This window comes from Schistocerca nitens, chromosome 5, assembly GCF_023898315.1.
Source record: "Schistocerca nitens isolate TAMUIC-IGC-003100 chromosome 5, iqSchNite1.1, whole genome shotgun sequence".
NCBI classification, from domain to species: Eukaryota; Metazoa; Arthropoda; class Insecta; order Orthoptera; family Acrididae; genus Schistocerca; species Schistocerca nitens.
Genome location: NC_064618.1, coordinates 245,542,181 through 245,563,853, shown reverse-complemented (window position 1 = coordinate 245,563,853; position 21,673 = coordinate 245,542,181). Strand labels below are relative to the sequence as shown.

The following is a 21,673-nucleotide window of genomic DNA, read 5'->3' as shown; positions in this document are numbered from 1 at the left end:
TGTTTGTCAGGTAAGAGAAGTCGGTGATGGATGGGGATTTACAATGATACTAGCAACATTAAACGAAATTAGATGATACCTTCGTCAATTTTTTTTTTTTTTTTTTTTTATTTTTTTTTTTTTTTTTGTTTTTGAAACTTCCTGGCAGATTATCCAAACTTTACAGAAGCTCTCCTGCGAACCTGGCATAACTAGCACTGCTGAAAGAAAGGATACAGCGGGGACATGGCTTAGCATCTGAGCCAGTTTCTGATCTCTCTCCGTATCTCTTTCTTGTAACCTGCGCGGAAATTCTGCAAATGGGTCTGCAATCGGTGAGCATACTGTTGCCCCGCTTAATCTAGCACTCGATTGGCCCCCCTTATCCGAGGCGGTGCCTTGGGATTCGTTTGTGTATTGCAAATGACCCTCACTTTCCATATTAACAAAATTTTGTTCGTCTGGTACGGATGCTTTAGCTTGTCCTATCTTATCCATAATAAATTCACTTTAAGCCACTGGCGAATCTTTAGCACTGATACACACACAAATAATTACCCCCTCCAAAAATAAACATATAAATACACAAAACGAATGATTATCCCCTCCAAAAATAAACACATAAATACACAAAACACCGAAGGTATCTCATGTGCACATGGGTTCGATATTCCGCACAGAGCTACACAGGATGCTTGCACAACAGGCCTTACCTTACTTATTTTTCTTTCTCGCAACCCTTTTTTCTTTTCTACACTTTTTCTTCTCCAGATATCCTCAGGGTGTGGTTTTGTTGTTGTACATGTAAATGAATTCATATAGGCATTAATATTTTACAACAATTAGACACATACATAATTACATTCATTACAATAGAATCATATTGATCGGGCCCCACGTTGGGCGCCAATCGCGCGTCCGTCGGCCGTCGTAATTTAATATATTATTATTTTGATTGTTTTGCCAACTTACACGGTGGGTCTTAATAAAAATGATATTCTATTCCATTTTGATTTACAGTTAAATGCTTTTGTGAAGTTCTCCTTTTTAACAATATTAATCTTAAATTATTTGTTACGTTAATGAATGTTAGACTCGCTAAATCTTGAAACATCAGCATACAAGTTGAACATTGGAATAAACTTTTCTTATTAATTTCCTCGGCTAGTCGGTTTACTTTAAAGCAAAAGATCTTTAGTTATTAATTACAATTGCGGCCCACACACGCGCGAGAGTATTTTTTCTTACCTCCGTTAACCATTGTATTGTAATCGGAGTCCTGGCTCTGGCTCTCGGCTATGGTACTGAAAACAAGAATCTTAAAGCTACGTATTTTCTGCAACTTCGTACGGCTGTGGTGAAAAATGTGTATTACGTTAATAGCGGGCGAGTATTTCACTTCCGCTAAATTTTATAAGTTAATATCGCCACGTAATGGCGCCGTTGGCTGCATCGGCCGCTGCGATTGTTGAACTGTAAATTACTCAAATGCAGGTTAATTCAAGGAAGGCGGACATGAAATCAGGATCACCTCTTACAAATTAAAAGTGCACAATAATATTAAATCAATATATTATCTGCTTAACTCATACAAATATGCTTACATTTTCTTCGCACTCGAAACTTACACAGAGAAATTATTATTTTACGGGTACATTATAAAAAAATATCTGTATCATTCAAGTTTTAAATGTCTCTTCTTTATAAATACTGTTTTTTAAGTGTTTTCTTATTACCTCACTGGGGACGCTATAATCTCTTAAGACATTGTTTTCTCAGGAGTGGGTTGGCACATTCTGAATGGATGAATTATCTATATACATAATTAAATTTGTACGAAACACTCAGAGCACAAGTCCTATTAATCCTGTGGCCAATTTTTATGTATTCTCCATTCATTATTGGTATGTACAATATTTCCTAATGTTTCCTCGTTTCCTTAACTCTGAAGAAACATCTGCCAATATGAAGTGCTAGAGATATAGTTTTGCTTCAATATGTACCTGTCATACACAGCATTCCACTTCTCACAGTTGGTAAATGGGTGCTCATTGCCCTGTTTTTAGAAACATACTTTTAGTCTGCTGTAGGAGGCAAACTAACGAAAGAGTTCTGTGTACGCATTTTCATGCCAGCACAACCCTGGTGGTGATCCTGTGGAATAATAAAAGACAAAAGCTATATTCAGGTTGAAGGTATAGATGAGACTGTATTTTTAATTTTGCTTAAAGGAACTCAGTCAAGCTTATAACTAGTCCCATAGGAGCTTGCGAAATTAAAATGTTACATTATTTAGTCAAGATATGTAAGTAGTAGGTAACTGTTTTGTAGTAACTGTATTCAAATCTGATAACTACTTATCTGTTACTGTTACATTTTCCATTATTCCAGGGAAACATTTAATCATTCCAAAATAATACTACCATATTTTTGTCACCTTATTATAGTTGACTATTGAGTTTAAGGTGCACTCTCTTCCACTTCCTTTATTTGTTCCCAATTCCAAGTTGACAAAACAGCATCAGTCAGCTGTTATTAGAATGAAAAATGTATTTAAGACTTGGGTTTATGACAGTGATAATTTGTTATCTTAACTCAGGTGTGGATTTGACAATGCTTCACACTTATAGAACAGTCAAAAATGTTGATTTAATCAAATTTCAGTTAAATACTGTTTGCAAACAATAATCTTTTAACTGAAAAATATTAGGTAGGGTATGCAACTTGATGCCTGTCTGATTATGTTTTGTTTTGTTGAGTGAAGACATTGTATAGACCGATGATGCTACCACATTCTCGATGTGCTGTTATTTTTAAAAATCTGTGACTGGATCATGCATATGTGGGTTATGTAGTAGTTTTTAGTTGAAACTGTAAGCTTGTGAAGAAAATTTTACTAAACATCTCAGCTGGCTGCATGGGTCAGTTGTCGTTTTCTGTTTCAGTCAACAGCAGTCTCAGTTGAGGAAATTGTGGTAAGTCTAAACCCTCTCTGAACACTATGAGGTAGTGATTGCATTACATGCACTACTGTCTGTATCTGCTGTATGTAAAGATGTAGGCTGCACCTTATTCATTTGCAGGATTGTTTTATTTCTAATATTATGTTTTATTACTCAATTCTCAATTTAGAGTAAATATTTTCACCAAAATCTTACTTGATGTAGCTTATTGTAGGAATTTTCACAAGGACAGTTGTAATAAATTGAAAAAAATGTACACTTAACAGTTGCCTAAGAGTTGAGTAATAATTTCTTGTTGTTATCATATATCTCAGAGACTGTGGAATTAGTTGTTCACAAGTGAGAAACAAAAATCCTTTATTCGTGCATCATGATCTTTAAAGCTTTCTTTTTATGCGCCAACTCGTAATCAGTTTCAGAATCATTTTAGTCAACTGGTGGAAGTACAAACTCCACAAATTATAATCCATTTTATATTGATACTCATTTTGAAATGTGATATTCATTATAGATAGCATTAGTTTTGAATCAAATCATTGGGGGCTGAATAATTGGTTCTCAAGTTTAAGGAAGCAGGGCCACCCGTAGATTTCATGGGCCTCTAGACAATCTTCTCAAGTCTTCTCAGACCGTAGGATTTAGTTATCACAAATATTGATTCTTTGGTTTGTTATTTTACTTACGAGAATTAAATAAATGCTGCCTAGACAGTGCACTGTCAGTAATTTATTAACTGAATATACTGTATTTGAACAGATAGAAATATTAGTACACACAATAATAATAATAACAGCAATAATGTTGGAAAAGATAGACTGCTACTTAGTGTAAAGATGACATGTTAAGTTACAGAAAGGTACATAACAGACACTTTCACATTAGCTTTCAGCCACAGCCTTCGTCAGAACAAGGAGGCTATGGCCGAAAGCTTATGTGTAAATTGCTTTTAATTGTGCCTGTCTGCAAGTTAATTTGTCATCTTTATGGTAAGTAGCAATCTGTCTTTTCCTACATTGTTGATATTTCAAGTTCCAAACCAGAGTTTCCATTGTTAAATAACAACAACAGTAACAGCTACCAAAAGAAACAGACCTAATATTTAGTGAGAAATCTTTGCAGCAAACTTCATTAGCTGGTTGACACTGTCAGTGTCAGCTGAACAATTTTGGGCAACTGTAGATAAAATACTAAATCTCCTATTCTTGCAGCTGATGATGTTATCTGCTACATCGTTGATGCTCATTTCAAAACAATTTTGTGCTTTGTTGATAACAGTGCTAGATGATTTAGTTTCTCTTGGCCTAAAGTTGATCTTAAATGATTTTTGATTAATGCTAATTTACTAAATCCTTTCTCATGTGAAGCAATAGTCACTTGCAGAGAACAAAGGTTGTAACCTCAACTTGTCAATTTCATTTACAAGAAGAAATGGAAGCCCTTTGTTTTCTGTTGTCTTTTTCAAATCCAGAAAAGTAGCTTTACTGGCTCTGATAAGATTAGCATTCACATCATCAGGATAGGTTCTAATTAATTTCTTAATTGTATCACTATCGTTCAAAGCCGTATTTATTCTGAAAATAGCTTCAAAAGTTGCACAAATATTTCTGATTTCTCCAGTTGAGAAACAACGTTGCCTACGATTACGTCAAAAATCTCTTTTTGGGACTGTTTTTCTTCTATTTCATTTGGGAGTGTGCCAGATGCTCCACTACTACTCCAATCAGATTCATCAAAGATAATTTTCCTTTATCTTCCTCTATTTTTGAAAAAAACACTGCCTCAGCCACAATTTCAGTTGTCCTTTTTTTTTTAGCTCTGTTTACAGGGACTAGTATGTGAATAACTGTCAAAAACTTGATTTTTTAATTTGTATCCTAAAAAATTCTCTGTAGTTTTCTGAATGAGAAAAAATTTAGTTCCAGGAAAATGGACCACAAAAAGTACTAAAATTAAAGGAATTTAGAAGTAGTTGCACGCACCACAATGTCCCCAAGGCACACAGTCAGCTCTGTGAAAAATAAAGTTTTGCTCCCATTTGTTTTGTTTTTAGACTTTTTAGTCCCATAAGTTGGTTAACCTGTGAAAGCTGTTCAGTTGCTTATCTTTCGTTTATAGTGAGAGTTTAGCCATTGTATGCTGTTGTTTTGGCGCGAATATTTTGTTTACAGCGAAGTAACTGTGTGTGTGAGTTTCATATTCCACTTAAAAGCAATGGGAAGAATTAAGAACTTCGGTGCTAAACAATGTAAATTTTATGGAGACCAGTTCACCTAACGGATTAACTCTGCTAATACTGAAATGCAATGTGATGCAACACTTGAATCTAAGTCAACTACTCCAAGTGCTTTGAAGCTAAAACTGAAATATTTGGACAATGGGCTTGACTGTATTAATGCTGATAATAAAGACATGCCAACTATTGGTGCAGGTTTTGTTATTGTTGAACACTCTGCTCTATCTGAACTAATAAATAAAGCTTTGCAGTTTAAGGAATGTGGCAATAGTGGTGTAAAGGTATTTGAGGAGATACGTGCTAGAATAGGTTGTGCATCGAAATTAAGATCTGTTTGTAATTTTTGTGATTTAAGTAAGTGTGGTTATCCTTGTGGTGTAACTAAACAGAGAGGGTATAACACAAATATCAAACTTGCTTATGCTCTGAGTTGTATAGGCAAAGGGTACAAAAGTGCACAAATTTTCTGTGCTCATGTGGGCTTACCTCCCCCTACAAGGTTTGACATGTACAATAAAATTATTCTACGGACTTCAGAAGAAGTAGCAAATGATAGTTTTAATAATGCTGTTCAGGAAAGTGTAGACACGAAAGACAGCAATGCATGTGTGTCTGCAGCCTTGGCTGCATCCTGGCAACAAAAAACCCTAGTTCCCTAAATGGTGTTGTGACAGCTACCTCCTTGGACAGTGATAAAGTCATTGATGTGGAGTATATTACCAAGTACTGTCATGGCTGTACTAGTGGAAATGAAAATCATAAATGTTTGATTAATTTTAGTGGCTATAGTGGAGGGATGGAATCTGATGGTGTTGTGAAGATATTTCACAGGTCAGTGGAGAAATATGGTGTGCTATATGTATCTTACCTAGGAGATGGAGACTCAAAAGGGTACCAAAAAGTTTGTAAATCCAAACCTTATGCTGACACAAAAATTGAAGAAATGGAATGTGTTGGACATGTCCAGAAAAGGTTAGGTACAAGACTGAGGAACTTAAAGATGAATTTGAAGGGAAAGAAATTAGCTGATGGTAACTGTGTTATTGGTCATGGTTGGCTTACAGACGAAGAAATAGACAGGTTGCAGTGTTATTATAGACAAACCATAAGACAAAATAAAAATCGCCTTGAGGGAATGAAACAGGCAGCATGGGCTACCTTCTATCATAAGTCCGCCACAGATGACAACCCATGTCATGTACTCTGCTCACATGGCAGTGACTTTTGGTGTGGCTACCAGAGGGCTGTTACTTAAGATGTGACCTACAACCATAAACATTCTTTGCCATTTGTTATAATGGACGTTATAAATCCTATATATATGGATTTTAGTGACACAAGTTTATTAGAGAAACATTTACACATTAGGACTCAAAATCCAAATGGAAGTTTCAACAATTGAATATGGGAACGGATAACAAAAACTGTTTTAGTAGAATTAAATACTTTGAAAATAGGGTACTAGATGCTGTTCTATGTTTCAATGATATTGCAGTGTCAAGGCCTAATGTTATGGAAGTTATAGGAGTGCCTGGTGAACTAAATACACAGAGAGCTTTAATAGCCGTTGTCCAAAGGAGACTCTCCAAAGCAGCAAAATCAATGTTGTAAGCCACCAAAGAAGCAAGAATAAGAAGAAGAAATGTGAAAAAGAAAAGGGAGGAAGAACAATATAGGAAACAAGATGAATATGGACCTGGGATGCATTAATGCCATGCAAGTTTTAATTTTATCTTCAATTTCCCGGAAGTTAAATTATTTCATGTTCTTGTACACTTTGGATAAAAACTGTTAAAGATAGAGAGCTGAAATTTTGTATACTGTCTTAAAACATGCTTAACTAAAGAGTAGACTACTCTTGTGACTTAACTTTGAAACTAAATTTTTTTTAAGAAAAACCCTGAATACATTTCCAATATTTTTGATAATCATACTTAACAATTTTTTGTACCACAATTTATGACAGCACCATCTTTTCAGTAGTCTGCTTTAAACATAATAGTGTAAAGTCCTTACAGGACAAAAATAAACGTGTTACTTTATATTTTGAGTAATGTGTACCTATGAGGTACATAAATAATTAGCATTGTTTATTTCACTAGCAAAAAAAAAAGTGTGAGAGCTAAAGCTGCGGTTCATTCATAAAAATGTTCCCAAAAGATGTCTTAAAAGATAGTAAGCATTATACAGACTTATGAATCTTATTCTTTGAGTTATGTTGTTTAGAAAAAACAATTTTTTCAAAGTTTCCGCCGGGTTCACCGACCAGTCCCTTAGGATTTCAGGCCAGAGTGCTCTTACATCCTTATCTATGAAAACCATAAGAGCTCTAATTTCCCCCCCCCCCCCCCCCCCCCAGTATTAAGGAAAATATCGTTTGACTGCAGAATCAATCTTCTTACATTTATATGGTCTAAAATGTTCCTCCAAACATTCAAGAGAATCAGCGTTTCAAACTTGGTGAAATAATAGATCAGTCTGTTCACTCCTACTATCCAATCGTGAGACAAACTACATTGACTTTTTGTTTATTGTAAAGCTTCTGTTACTTCTGATTGTTTTTATGCTATAGGCTTCACTGCCTCAGTTCTTGCACTTCATCCTGTTTCAGACAGTCAACGAGGAGATCGACCTCCAGTGTGTTTTAGTATCGCTCTCCATTTCTATGGGCTTGCTCTAAAGAAATTGTACAGCTAGATCAGACACTTGAGGAATGTATGTACTACTTCATTTCTTCTTGTAGCATGTAATCCTGAAAAGTTCAGAATACAAGCGGTTCAAGGGGAAAATGTTACCAATGAGTTAATGTGTCTAATTTTTGGTAGCAGACCTTTTATTTGGCCTGCCAAATTTTATCCATGATCAAGGCACTGACCATGACAGTTTTACGTTACATCCTGCCTCATATATAGCTCACTCTTTCTTGTTATCACACTGCAGTCACCCATGTATCAACCATTCCAGCTTCCGTCACCTTCCTCCCAGCAATGCATGACACGCAGCCCATTGACTGCCACATCCTATCAGTAGGATCACGCAGCAGTTGTCAATTGCAGTGGTGGAATAATGGAATACCCTACCACAAGAACTCCATGCCAATCTTGTGGCCAGCATGGTAATACATTGCATAGCATACAGTGCCATCCGTGATGCACACACACACACACACACACACACACACACACCCTATTAAGATGCATGCCTTGCTTTTTGTAATGTCTAGGGGACCATCATAAATCACAATTACTTAAGTGTAATTATTGTCTTTGTATAAAAGTGTCATTTCTGTTCAGCTCATGTTTTTCTTTCAGTTACCTTCTGTATTATACTGTAGTAGTTCTTTCTATGTATGGTCCAAATTTCATCAAGCTATATTACTTTTCAGTAACATGTAAAGCAAAAGTTACTTTTGTTGTAAACTTCTGCACACCAGTGTAGTAACCACCATATTATAAATCTGCCTTTGTTCCTGTTGATGGGTTACTGTAATCCTGGCAAAGGATTCTCATAAGGAATTACTCTGTGCTGGCAAGCGACAGGCTCCTTAATTTGTTCCAGGTTGGCAGAGTTCATGAACTATTTTGTTATGACGGTGAACACAACTAAACATTAAATTTAAGTGAAACAAAATACATTGGTATGCAAGAGCATTCTTTCTCCATCTGTTTGTAATTTTGTTTCTAGCTCATGTGATTTTTCAAGCTTTAAGTAATTATATTTTGAAGCTTGGATGATTTTGCACATGAAGCTTTATGTAATTAATTTAGTCAGTCATGAATAATACTAGTCTGCATTGTATCGGACAACAGAAAACTAATATGTGATACTGCCTCAACTTTTTATGCTGATTTGAAATCTGTTTTCAATTTTTTTCTGTTACATACAGTATTGCTGCAATTTGACTTCAAAAATGTATTGGTATGCCAGTAGATTATGTGTATTGTTGCAGGGAAGTTTCTCAATGCGGCCCTGTATACCTGTAGGCTGTTGCACTTATTAATGCTATCTGGTACTGTGTGACCTTGAAAGTGTTGTTTATCTCACAGGCTTGCATTACCACTGCTATATTGCAATTCTACTGCATATTTAAGACAGTATTAATAGAACAGTTCACCTGTTGTTTGTAGTTACTACAGTGTCAATACACAAGTGTGTGAACACTTGTGGAAATTATACAGCTCCTGTGCAGAGAATGGTTATCACAGACTTCGTGAAAAAAGCTTACCATGCTTATTTTAAAATGAAACTTGATAACCAGTAGAAGGGTTTGACAGTTTGCCGCTGTTGTGCTGACAGGTTAAGATTGTGGACAAAAGGAAAGAAAACATGCATGCCATTTGTGATTACTTCCGCTTAGTTAATGTTCAGGAGTGCAATTTGAAAAATAAGAAACACATTGTGCATCCAGTCATTGATTCAACCATTAGGCCAGTTGCACATGGAGAAGAACTGATTGCTCCTCTTCCTCCATCTGTTCCAGAGAATGCATGAGAAGATGATGAAAATGAAGTTGATGCCATTACCAAAGACGATAATGATATCTACCAGCCTGAATGCAACTTCATTGCACAACTCAAACATTGTTTATTGCACACCTGTTACGATCTCATGTCAGATTTGAATTTGCCTAAGGAATCTGCACAGCTATGTGGCTCCCGGTTAAAAAGTAAGAATTCTCTGGAACCAGGAACGCACTACCCAAGATACAAACACAGGACAAGACCTTGGGTTACTGAAACAATATAAATAAGTTAATGCAGTTCTGTGGTGTTGAACATGATCCTACTCTATGGAGACTTTTTCTAGATTCATCAACCAGGAGGCTGAAAGTGTGATACTGCATAATGGGATTGAGTATTCTTAACAAGTACCCAATATGAGGAACACAAATGACTTATCTGCAGTGACTTCAAAGTTAATGGAATACTGTTAGCACAGCGAGCCAAGTTTACAAAAGTATCTTGCTGTATATGCAAAGGGAATAGTCGAGAAAGGCAAAGACATTGTAGTGTGAGAGTTTGGCCAGAGTGGAGAAATTTTGTGCTTGGAACTAAAAACATTCTGCACGAACTGCTTGTGGGGGAGGGGGATCCTTGTTTCCATCACTACACGTAAAACTGGGCTTGATTTCTAAGGGCTCTACTACAGGATGGACCCTGCATCTAGTGCCTTTCCAAGAAATTTTCCTTTGTCACACAAGACAAGTTGAAATCTGAAATTTTTGTTGATCCTTAAATAAAGAAATGATGAAGGGTGAATATTTAGATAAGACAATGATGAAGAGAGAAAAAGACGCTTGGATCACCTTCCGATCTGTTACCAAGAACTTTCATAAGAATAACATAGTCACAAATACAAGGTCATTGTTGAAAAGCTGTTGCAAAATTTCAAGAAGATGGGTTGTAACATGAGTGTGAAAGTTCACTTTCTACACTCGCATATTGACTACTTTCTGGAAAATTTGGGACATTATAGTGAAGAGCAGGGTGAACATTTTCACCAAGAAATTACAGCAATGGAGTTGAGGTGCCAGGGGAATTGGAATGCGACTACTATTGGATGTTGAAGAATGACACTCATCATACGCAAGGATCTGAAAGGAAGTTTGAGAAGAGAAAGTTTAAAAATTAATGGAACACTGTTGACTTCTTGTTTTTATACTCGATAGTCGTGGAGATTAAAAAATCACCTTGTGTGAAATGGTGTTGAATATATTTGGGATTCAGAAGTTAAAATCATCAAACTATTACCTCTTAATTTGCATAAAAACCTGATGTGACAGACAAAAATTGAAGTCATTTCTAGAATCCGCAAAAAAATTGATTCAAGAACACCTACTTTCTACAAATCATATTTGACAAAAAGTTTTATAATGCAGACTAGTGTAATTGTTTGCACCAAATTCAGTGTACAGGGAATGTGAAATATCTCTCAAAAAGCAGATTAGTTTGAGAAAGGCATTTCTATTTCATTTTTGCCGGAATATCTATAACATTGTAATAAAAATCAGGTATTGTGCACATATTTTCTCTGTACACTTTGTTGTGTTGTAATGTTAGTGTTGGACTACAATTTAATGATACATACAGCCATTAGAATATTGACACTGTAGTTCTGTGCCTTTGCTGTCTTTAACAAACAAAGAGAGAGAAAATCTGTCCTCTCTCCCTGTGTATTATTTCTTATGTGTGAAGATTATTTGCATTTTCAAGTGTAATACACATTTGAGATATATCTATGGCTGTTCTTTTCAGGTAGGGACGAGTTATGACTGTAAGTCTGTGATTCATGGATACAGACCCTGGTGTTATTTGTTTTCAACACTGTGATTCTAAAGTATTTTGTTTCAAATTACCAGAAAAATGTCCTGTGTGTCAAAGTCCTATGGCAAATACTGTACTTCCTCTTCCTCCATTCAGGTAAGAGATTTTATCAGCATAAATTAAATAATTTTCTTGCTTTTACTTAATTTTTGTCTGTATTGACTCATATAGTAAGCTTGAGACACCTAATGTGTTAGACTGCAACATCATTAATACAGAAAATAAATATTCACCTCTGTCTTCTTTGTTTTAAACAGTGAAATTTTCCATGTAGTTGTGGTCTTGCCTTATCAAATTTCATTCTTTTCATGTGGCAAATATTTTAGAAATTATGGTGTCTTCAATAGGACATGAATACAATTTTCCAGGGGCATATATGAATGTTAATGACGAGGGTTGGAACTTTAAGAGTGGCAACTATCTACTTACAATTTATACAAAATAGATACAAGCTTCAAAGTTTTACTGTCCTTCAGAGTGGTTACTAGCATTGTGTATAACCTGTTACCACTGATGTAAAAGTTGTAGGATACCCTTAGCAGCATCAGTTGTGTTGATAGTTTGAGTGGAGCAATCTGTTGCAGACAGATCTCTGTAACAGTTCTGAAGCAGATGCCACCAAGTGCTTCCTTCATATTAGGACACAAATTGAAGTCCAGGGAATGTACTGGGTAATACGATACTTCCCAGTCCCATCAATCAAACAAATAAATCACAGCTCGTGCCATGTGTATCTGAGCATTATCCTGCAAAATGATGGGCAAGTCCTACAGAAAGTTTTGTCTCTTCTTTCTCTAAACTGATCGCAGGCTATGTTCCAAAAATGAACAGTTTAGAGAAAGAAGCAGCAACATTTTGTGTGTGACATTCTTATCATTTTGCAGGACAATGTTTATCCACGTAGAAAAATCATTGGTATAGCTCACTTAGGATACGGTGACTGATGCGCAATGACCAGTTTTTGTCCGAAGTGCTGGGCGAGTTCATTCATTTGTTTGGAAGGATAGGCCGATAAGCATCTTCCACCTTTCGGCTAAGCATCTTCCACCTTTCGGCTGGTCAGCAATGACAGAATTGAGGCGCACACCCTGCAATCTTTCTCAAATGATTTTACTGAAACTATACGTAAAAAATCAATGTTGCTTTATTTATTATAGCTACATATGTCAGGTTCATGCTGCTGTGCCCATCATTTCATTAATGACCATAGTTATTGTGATATTTATGTGAAAAGTAAGACACTGCGCGAAATTTGGAAAAGTGTATAGTGAAAAATAGAGGTGGCTATGATTTTGCATTTGTTGTTGCGTATGAATTTTAGCTAACATACTGAATTTTTCTTTAGACTTGGGTAGAAGTATGTATCTGTCACCAACATTGAGAAAATTGGTCTGATGTAACAGCCTCATTTGCGGTCACACCGTGCCAGAGATAAAGACAGAGTGAAATATCCACAACACTCCTCATACTTCATAAGCAGTTTGAGATATCGAAATGAGATTTTGAAAAATTATAGCATTCAAAGAGGAGAGAATTTTACCATATCATTATTATGTAAAACTTCATTATCTGCTGTGTTATTCCAATCACTACAGACTTTTTCGATGAAAGAATGTAGTTATTTAAGGCCATCGATAGCTGGTGAAATAAGAAATGCTATTGGTTTTGGAACAACATATACTATGTGATCAAAAGTATACAGACACCCCCAAAAACATACGTTTTTCATATTAGGTGCATTGTGCTGCCACGTCCTGCCAGGTACGCCATATCAGCGACCTCAGTAGTCATTACACATCGTGAGAGAGCAGAAAGGGGCGCTCCACGAAACTCACGGACTTTGAACATTGTCAGGTGATTGGGTGTCACTTGTGTCATGCGTCTGTATCCGAGAATATCCCTAGGTCCACTGTTTCAGATGTGATAGTGAAGTGGAAACGTGAAGGGACACATACAGCACAAAAGCGTACAGGCCGACCTCGTCTGTTGACTCACAGAGACCGCCAACAGTTGAAGAGGGTCATAATGTGTAATAGGCAGACATCTATCCAGACCATCACACAGGAATTCCAAACTGCATCAGGATCCACTGCAAGTACTATGACAGTTAGGCAGGAAGTCAGAAAACTTAGATTTCATGGTCGAGAGGCTGCTCATAAGCCACACATCACGTCGGTAAATGCCAAAATATGCGTCGCTTGGTGTAAGGAGCGTAAACATTGGACAATTGAACAGTGGAAAAACGTTGTGTGGAATGCCAAATCGTGGTACACAATGTGGCAGTCCAATGGCCGAGTGTGTGTATGACGAATGACCGGTGAATGTCATCTACCAGCATGTGTAGTGCCAACAGTAAAATTCAGAGGCAGTGGTGTTACAGTGTGGCCGTGTTTTTTGTGGAGGGTGCTTGCACTCCTTGTTGTTTTGCATGGCACTATCACAGCACAGGCCTACATTGATATTTTAAGTACTGTCTTGCTTCCAACTGTTGAAAAGCAATTCGGGGATGGCGATTGCATCTTTCAACACGATTGAGCACCTGTTCATAATGTACAGCCTGTGGCAGAGTGATTACACGACAATAACATCCCTGTAATGGACTGACCTGCACAGAGTCCTGGCGTGAATCCTATAGAATACCTTTGGGATGTTTTGGAATGCCGACATTGTGCCAGGCCTCACCGACTGACATCAATATCTCTCCTCAGTGCAGCACTCTGTGAAAAATTGGCTGCCATTCCCCAAGAAATCTTCCAGCATCTGATTGGACATATGCCTGCAAGAGTGGAAGCTGTCATTTTCAGCCAGGTGTCCGGCCGGATACTTTTGATCACATAGTGTATATGAAGGCATTACATGTTTTTGCTTTCTCATAAGCTACTGAGTACTTTTTATCAGTTCCTCATGTAATAAACTGCTTTTTCAGAATTCTCTCGCAGTTATGTCTGCGCAATATGTTAGTGAGGTGGGACAGTGTGAACTCCACTGTGTTTTGGCAAAAGAAGAAAATTTTGACATAGCAGCCCTAGAAATGTGTAGGCTTTACTCAAAATTCACCATTCATGACACTCCTCTGAAAGTTACAGTTGGTTAACAAGCCAGACGAAAATAAATTGCTGCATATTCAGAGGAATTCCTATTAGATACTGACGAAAGCAGAGGTGACAATAGATCTTTTTGAATGGTCACCATGCAAGTATGGGCGTGGAGGGGCCCCGCTTAATATTTACAAAAAATGTAAGCATAGGCTTCAGTTTAGAATGGCACCTCCACTCCAGAACACGGCATTTCCCCTACAGCACTCTGAGTGCCCCCCCCCCCCCTCTCCTCCCCCTTGCCCACCACCACTGCTGCTCTCCCCATGCTTCCCCAGATAACTGTGTATCTAGCATCCAAGGCATTTGGCGCCCACTATAGTTGTGGCCTTGCTGAAAGAATTCCTCCTTGTATCAAATGTGAAGTGTAGGCAACAAAACAAGAACTGTCTAACAAACTCTTTGCACTTCAGATAATCTTCGAGCATAGAGTCTCTAATCTGTTGAAGCAGTAAGAACAGACAGTTGAAAAATTACCAGATCAGATGGAGGGTAGAGTGCAAACACAGTCCACATGGGGTATCCTAGCAATTTTAACAGTCACCTGTGAACAATTAAACCAAGTACAAGGGGTTACTCAAAAAAAACTGGAATTATTTTTTAAAAGCTATATATTTTCAAATTGTTTTGAAAACAACTTTATCCACTTCAAAATACTCTGCATTACAACTGCATTCCACCAGTGCTTCCCCTGTTCAAAACATTTTTTTGGTCATCTTTACAAATGGTTGACAGCTCCTCCCTAGTTTTTTTCTTGACTTCTTCAATTTTGTCAAATCAGTGACCTTCTATGCCCATTTTCATGTGTGGAAATGAGAAAAAGTCCCATTGAGCTAGGTCAGGCAAGTCAGGTGTGTGGGACAGCGGAACCATGTCATTTCTAGCCAAAAACTACCTAACATAGATAGCTGTGTGCGCAAGTGCATTGGTTGGGAGAACCAGTCTCCCGTCTGCCACAAATTGCGTCTTTTTGATGAACACTGTTGCGCAGTAGAATCTCTGACAGTCAGTCAATTGCCCATTGGTGCTCTGTGAGCATAAGCTCTCAAATTTTTGCAATATTTTTGTCGGTTCAGATAGTTGATGGATGTCCAAAATGAGATTTGTCGTCAGGCGACGTGTCACAATTTTTAAATCAAGCAAACTACTCATACACCTGAGTTTTTCCCAAAGCACGATATTGATAAGCTATTTCAACGTTAAAACAGTTCCGGGAGCATTTTTATCAAGTAGAAAACAAAATTTCACTGCTGTGCATTGTTCACTTAAGCTTGTCATCATAAGAAACGAAACAAGAACAAAACAGTGCTACTAAAAACAATCACTGCAGATGAACAGAACAAGGTAGGTTGACAACATAGGCAGCACTAAACTGACAGTGAGCTGCACTATTCACGCCTAGTGGCAGAAATGAGTACTACACAAGCTCCGCCCACAGCAATGTTGTTCTGATTTTTTTTTGGATACCCTCTCATATATGAGGGTGAGCACCAGATAGATTTAAGATTACTTGAGATTTAAATTGAAAATGTTCAGATACAAGTACTGATCTTGCCCAAGGCAGATGATAACAGCGTGGAGGGCATCTGTCTGTGACAGATCTCATTGGGGATCGGTGCTCGTGATGAAGGCTTCCATAAAAATGAGGTATCTATTAACGAGGAAGGTGGGAAGACGGTATCTGGATATATACGAAAGAAAAACCGTTGACATTTAAAACATTTAAATGAACTGAGTTGCCAAATCTGCACATTTATGATAGCTGAATAAATATTAAACAAATAACTTGATAATTTAATTGGATATGACAGAACACACACGCAAAAGACAGTTGTAATTGGCAAGCTTTTGGAGCTAGTGGCTTCTTCTTTAGGCAGAGGGGTTGATGGGGAAGAAAGAGTGGTGAAGCAAAAGGACTGGAGAAGTCTAGGAAAAGGGGTAGGTATTGGGAAGTCACCCAGAACAGCGGGTCAGGGGAGACTTACTGCATCAGACGAGACTTGAAAACCTAAGAGCTTAAAGCTGAAAGTTGGTGTTTATGTAAGACAGAGATTACTGCTTAAACATCATTCATGAGTTAATGAGAGTGAAAAGCTAGGTTCATTGTACGTAATGGAAGTGGAAGGGGCGTGGTGAAAAATAAACAGTTAAGACAATGATAGATGTAGAAAACTAAAATGGAGTGCAGAAAAGAGAAGTTACTGTGGAAAAATGCTGAGACGGAAGAAATTAACGTAAATTAAGGCCAGGTGGGTGGCGAGAACCAAGGACATGTTGTAGCACTAGTTCCCACCTGCAGAGTTCTGAGAAACTTGTGTCTGGGGGAAGAATCCAGATGGCGCGTGTGGTGAAACAGGCACTGAGATCACAGTTTTCATGATGTAGAGCATCCTCTGCAACTGTATATTGCGTTTTGCCAGTATACACTCTCTGCCTGTGCCCATTCATCCTAATTGATAATTTGGTGGTAGTCATGCCAATGTAAAAGGCCGAACAGTGTTTACATAAATTCTGGTGTATGACATGTGTCGTTTCATATGTGGCTCTCCCTTTGCCAATTACAGCACTGCTATAGGTGGTGGTAGGAGGATGCAAAGGGCAAGTCTTGCAGTGGAGATGGTCACAGGGGTAAGAGCCATAGGGTAGGGAGATGCGTGAAGAAGGAGAATAGGGTCTGGCGAGAATATTGTGTAGATGGTAGGGCAGCGAAAAGCTGTTCTAGGTGTGGTGGGCAAAGTCTCAGACAGCATGAATCTCAATTCAGGGAATGATTTTAGGAAGTCATGGCCCTGTCGAAGTAGCTGATTAATACATTCCAGACCAGGATAATACTGAATCACCAGTGGTGTGCTCCAAAGTTGTTTTTTGGAGGGATCAGGAGTACCAGGATTGGATGTGATGGCCCAGGAAATCTGATTTTGAACTTGGTGGGTTAACTACGTACAGTGAAGGCTGAGGTGGGAGTGGTGGTATATTGCTGTAAAGAGTCTGCATCAGAAAAAATACGTTTGCCTCAGTTGCCGAGGCTTTATGGGGCAGTGTATTTGACATGGAAACGTTGGCAACTGTCAAAATGTAAATACTGTTCTTTGTTGGTAGGTTTCATGTGGGCAGGAGTGTTTAGCTGGCCTTCGGTGAGGATGAGATCAACGTCGAGGAAAGTGGCATGGGATTCAGAATAAGACCATGTGAAATTTAATTGGGAGAAAGTATTCAGAGATTCCAGGAGTTTCAACAGGTCAGCCTCACCATCAGTTCATATGATAAAGATGTCATCAGTGTATCTAAACCAAAACAGGGGCTGAAGACTTATGGATCCCAGGAAAGCCCTCTCCAAGTGACCATGAAAAGATTGGCATAGGAAGGGGACAACCTGGTTCCCATGGTCGTACTCCTGATATGTTTGTTTGTCTGCCCCTCAAACATGAAGTAGTTTTTGGTAAGTATAAAGTTGATTAAGGTAAGTAGGAAGGATGCCATGGGTCTGGAATCAGGTGGGAGCTGACCGAGGAAATGTTCAGCAGCAGACAGACCATGTATGTGGGGGATGTTGGTATAGAGGGAGGTATCATCAATGGTGACAAGCAAGGTGTGTGGTGGGAGTGGGACGGCACAGATTTCAGGCAGTATAGGATATGGTTGGTTTGGTATCTTTGATATGAGAGAGGAGTCTTTGTACCGTTGGTTGCAGGTGCTGATTAACTAACGCAGCAACTATAGGATGGCCAGGATGATTGGGTTTGTGGATCTTAGAAAGATGGTAAAAGGTGGGGGTGCATGGTTTGGTTGGGGTGAAAAGTTCAATGGCTTGAGGTGTTCGTCATTGTGAGGGGCCTGAGGTTTTAAAGGAGGGACTGCAGGTCAGTTTGAACCACAGGGATGGGATCTTGATGGCAGACGCTGTATGTAGAGGTGTAAAACAGCGGGCGTATATCTTCACTAACATACTCCTTTCGGTCAAATACTACAGTGGTAGAGCCTTTGTCTGCTGGGAGGATGATGATGGAGTCATCAGTTTTTAGGGAATATAGAGCCTGGAGTTCTGCAGAGGACAGTTTTGGTTCATGTTGTAGGGACCTGACGAAAGGCTGTGAAGCAATGCTGGATGTGAGGAATTCTTGGAAGGCTTGTAGGGGATGATTTTGAGGTAGTGGTGGTGGATCAAGTTGGGATCGTGGCCTGAACTGTTCAAGACAGGGTTCAGTGTCAGGTGTACTGTTGGAAAGGTTTTGGGATTACATTGCAAAGTGATATTTTCAATTGGTATTATATGTGAAGGAAAGTAGGTTCTTCACCAAAGCAGCGTGATCAAATGTAGGTTTAGGGATGAAAGTGAGACCCTCAGATAATTCAGGAGGGGAGAGTGCTTTAGATGAGAGACCAAGGGCACTGTACTATTGTGACTGGTTCTTATGATTTGGAGTTATTCTTGGTGTGGGAGGCATCGGTGAAGGCTGTGGAATGTTAAGGAGGTTGGCCAACCTCGGTTTGTAGGAAAGAAGTAGTGGTTGATGGTGTGACTGTTTAGGGAACTGTAGAGGGACAAGAAGGGAAACACCACTGTTCAGTTAGTTTAGGAGAAGGTGGGACAGCTTTTTCAGGTGAAGTCTGGCATGCTGTTGCAGTTTGAAGTTGGCTTGGCAGATGATACCATCCGAGGAAACATGAGGGGCAGGTAACTGCAGGATTTTGTAGAAAGAGAGAAGTCTGGTGGAGTCGAAATTGGCTGATGAGACATATAGATCACAGATTAGCTGGTAAGAGCAAGAGATTGCTGTATTTGAAACTGTAAAAGAGCCTGGTGTAGAGTACGATTACATCCAGAAACAGAGATGTTCAATGTAAGGCCTTTCGGAGTAACTCCAAGGGACAAGCAGGTTTCATGAAACAGAATGTGGGACCTTAGTTTTGATAGCATGTTTTCGAAAAGAACGAATGTAATATGAGATATGATTCATCATGTCAAGAGATGGCGGTTTGAAGAGTTAGAAATCATGGAAGTGACAATAATTAAATAAAAGCTGAGGGTGGAAAAGATAGAAAAACAGAAGAAAAATGAGGAAAAAATTTGGAAAAATCAGAAAAAAAATCCATACAAAAACGTTAATAAGACATAATGAGTGGGAGGTCTATATGATATGATATGAAAAAAAAGTTAAAAGGAAAAAAGAAGAAAGTTGTGAAAACATACAGAATTTTAAAAACCGGGTAAACAGAAAGCAAAAGTCATAGGAGAATATGTAAACTACTTAGCTTGGCAATTGAAGTGACATAATAGACGGCAATAAAAGTCAATCAGAGCAGTTTGCTGAAAAACAATTTCACAAAAACGTGAAAGTATTACGTATAAACAAGATAAGTGGACAATGAGAAAAAAAAATAGCTGCCAAATTTGTGAATAGATTGGTGAAAGATGATCGGTAGAAGGCCATGCAGTGTAATGAACCAAATTCATAAATAACAATGGAATTGTGTTATATGTAAATAAAAATAGAGCCATATATGAGCACAGAAATCACTACTAGGAAAGATAAGGGGCAATGTGTTGATTAATCTTGGTGTTACAGATAAATAAACGAACAGATTAGCATATAAGGTAGAAAACAGACAACAATTTAAACAAGACAGACGACAACAAAGACTGACAAGAGGCTTACATAAGAAGGAATGATGGCCACATGGGCTAATACATAAACAAAAACAACCAGTTTTTGACAAAATAATTTAATTGGGTACATATGCATCTGTTGCACAATGGATAGCAGTAGGACGTAAAATGGAAGTTTGCGAGGGAATACGTAAGCATGTGCTCTGTTAAAAATATCACGTTTATTCAAGAAGAACAGCTAAACAAACTAATAAGCTAAACAACTTATAAATGGGTGATGTTTGCTGTTCTTCGTAACACTCTCGTCTGTTACAAAATTACATTTACAACTGCATCTTGGATATCCCAACACGATTTATCATTAACTATGGAAGGGTCAGACGAATCTTTCAGTGGCGACATTCACACACATATACTCATATAATAGATACTCAGGACAAATATAAGAATAAAGAAAAACTTCACCAGTATGCACATGGTTGGCAAACGGTCATTCCCTCGTCTGGAGTGCACGCAGCAAGTGAACAAGAATGCATTGATAAGAATAACCTGTTAACAGTTGCACCATAGAAGAAATTCTGAAGCTAATTTGGAAGTTTTACCCCGAGAATCAGTAACTGTGACATGTAACGATTCTCACAATTCACGAACACATGATTGTCACAAACAAAAATTGTGCATAAAATGAGTAGTAAAATTCAGAATAGCTGGTCAAATTGGACAGGATACATTACTATGAGTCATGATCTGCGAACTTACAGCTCTCAGATCTGTACGTAACACATGCTGAGACAACAAGGACAGGTGGAAACTAGATTCCGAACCGATCTGTTCTATTATCCTAGACCTGTGAGATCACCTACAAACTAAATCAGACTGAACTGAGAAAATACAGCACAAGTCCACATGTTTGAACAGAAGTAGAGCAGAACAGTGGCTTGCATGCCTGACCAACTGCAACTGGTTTAAATGTTCATAATTAACCAGAAAAATTCCATATGCTACTCAACGAGCAGTGAGCAATGAGAGCAAGATGTTAATTTTGACTGGAGCTGAAATCTACAAAAATAAGATAATGAATTAACTATGAATAGGCACACTCTCACTTAGTCGGTGTCACCTGTCTCGCATCTCCCAGACCACACTGCCGAGCAAACTCTTTCGGAGCCCACACATCCTATTCCTCTGGAAGTGCCCAGAGAGCTCCCAATTGAGTGGTGCCAACCTGTACAAGAGCTTCGTCCAAGGCCAACAGAAACCTCTTTGCTGCCTGGTATGTATTTTATAGGATTGGCTATTCTGCCACAGAAGCAGACTACTTTTAGTCCCACAGATCTAGATACTGAAATTTATGTTGTACACTCTCATTCATGCTTTTCATTCATCAGGTGAGAGGAGGAGATGATGTCTATACTGACATATTGCACGTAGCTATATTGAATATGCCTGTGGGGCTCCAGTAATTACCAAAA

The 21,673-nt window shown here is 38.2% G+C and overlaps 1 protein-coding gene across 5 annotated transcripts in view; it reads left to right on the top strand.

Moving 5' to 3' along the window:
* The window catches only part of LOC126259348 (MKRN2 opposite strand protein), a 102,803-nt gene that overhangs the window by 46,011 nt on the left and 35,119 nt on the right, over nt 1-21,673 (top strand). For 4 of the 5 annotated variants that reach the window (XM_049956062.1, XM_049956061.1, XM_049956064.1 and 1 more), the window contains exon 3: nt 11,430-11,594. In XM_049956062.1, the coding sequence (XP_049812019.1) occupies nt 11,464-11,594 (131 nt within the window). In that variant the 5' untranslated portion in view covers nt 11,430-11,463. Of the gene's footprint in view, nt 1-7,786; nt 7,891-11,429; nt 11,595-21,673 lie in introns of all 5 variants that reach the window. The other variant, XM_049956063.1, reaches the window with a different exon arrangement.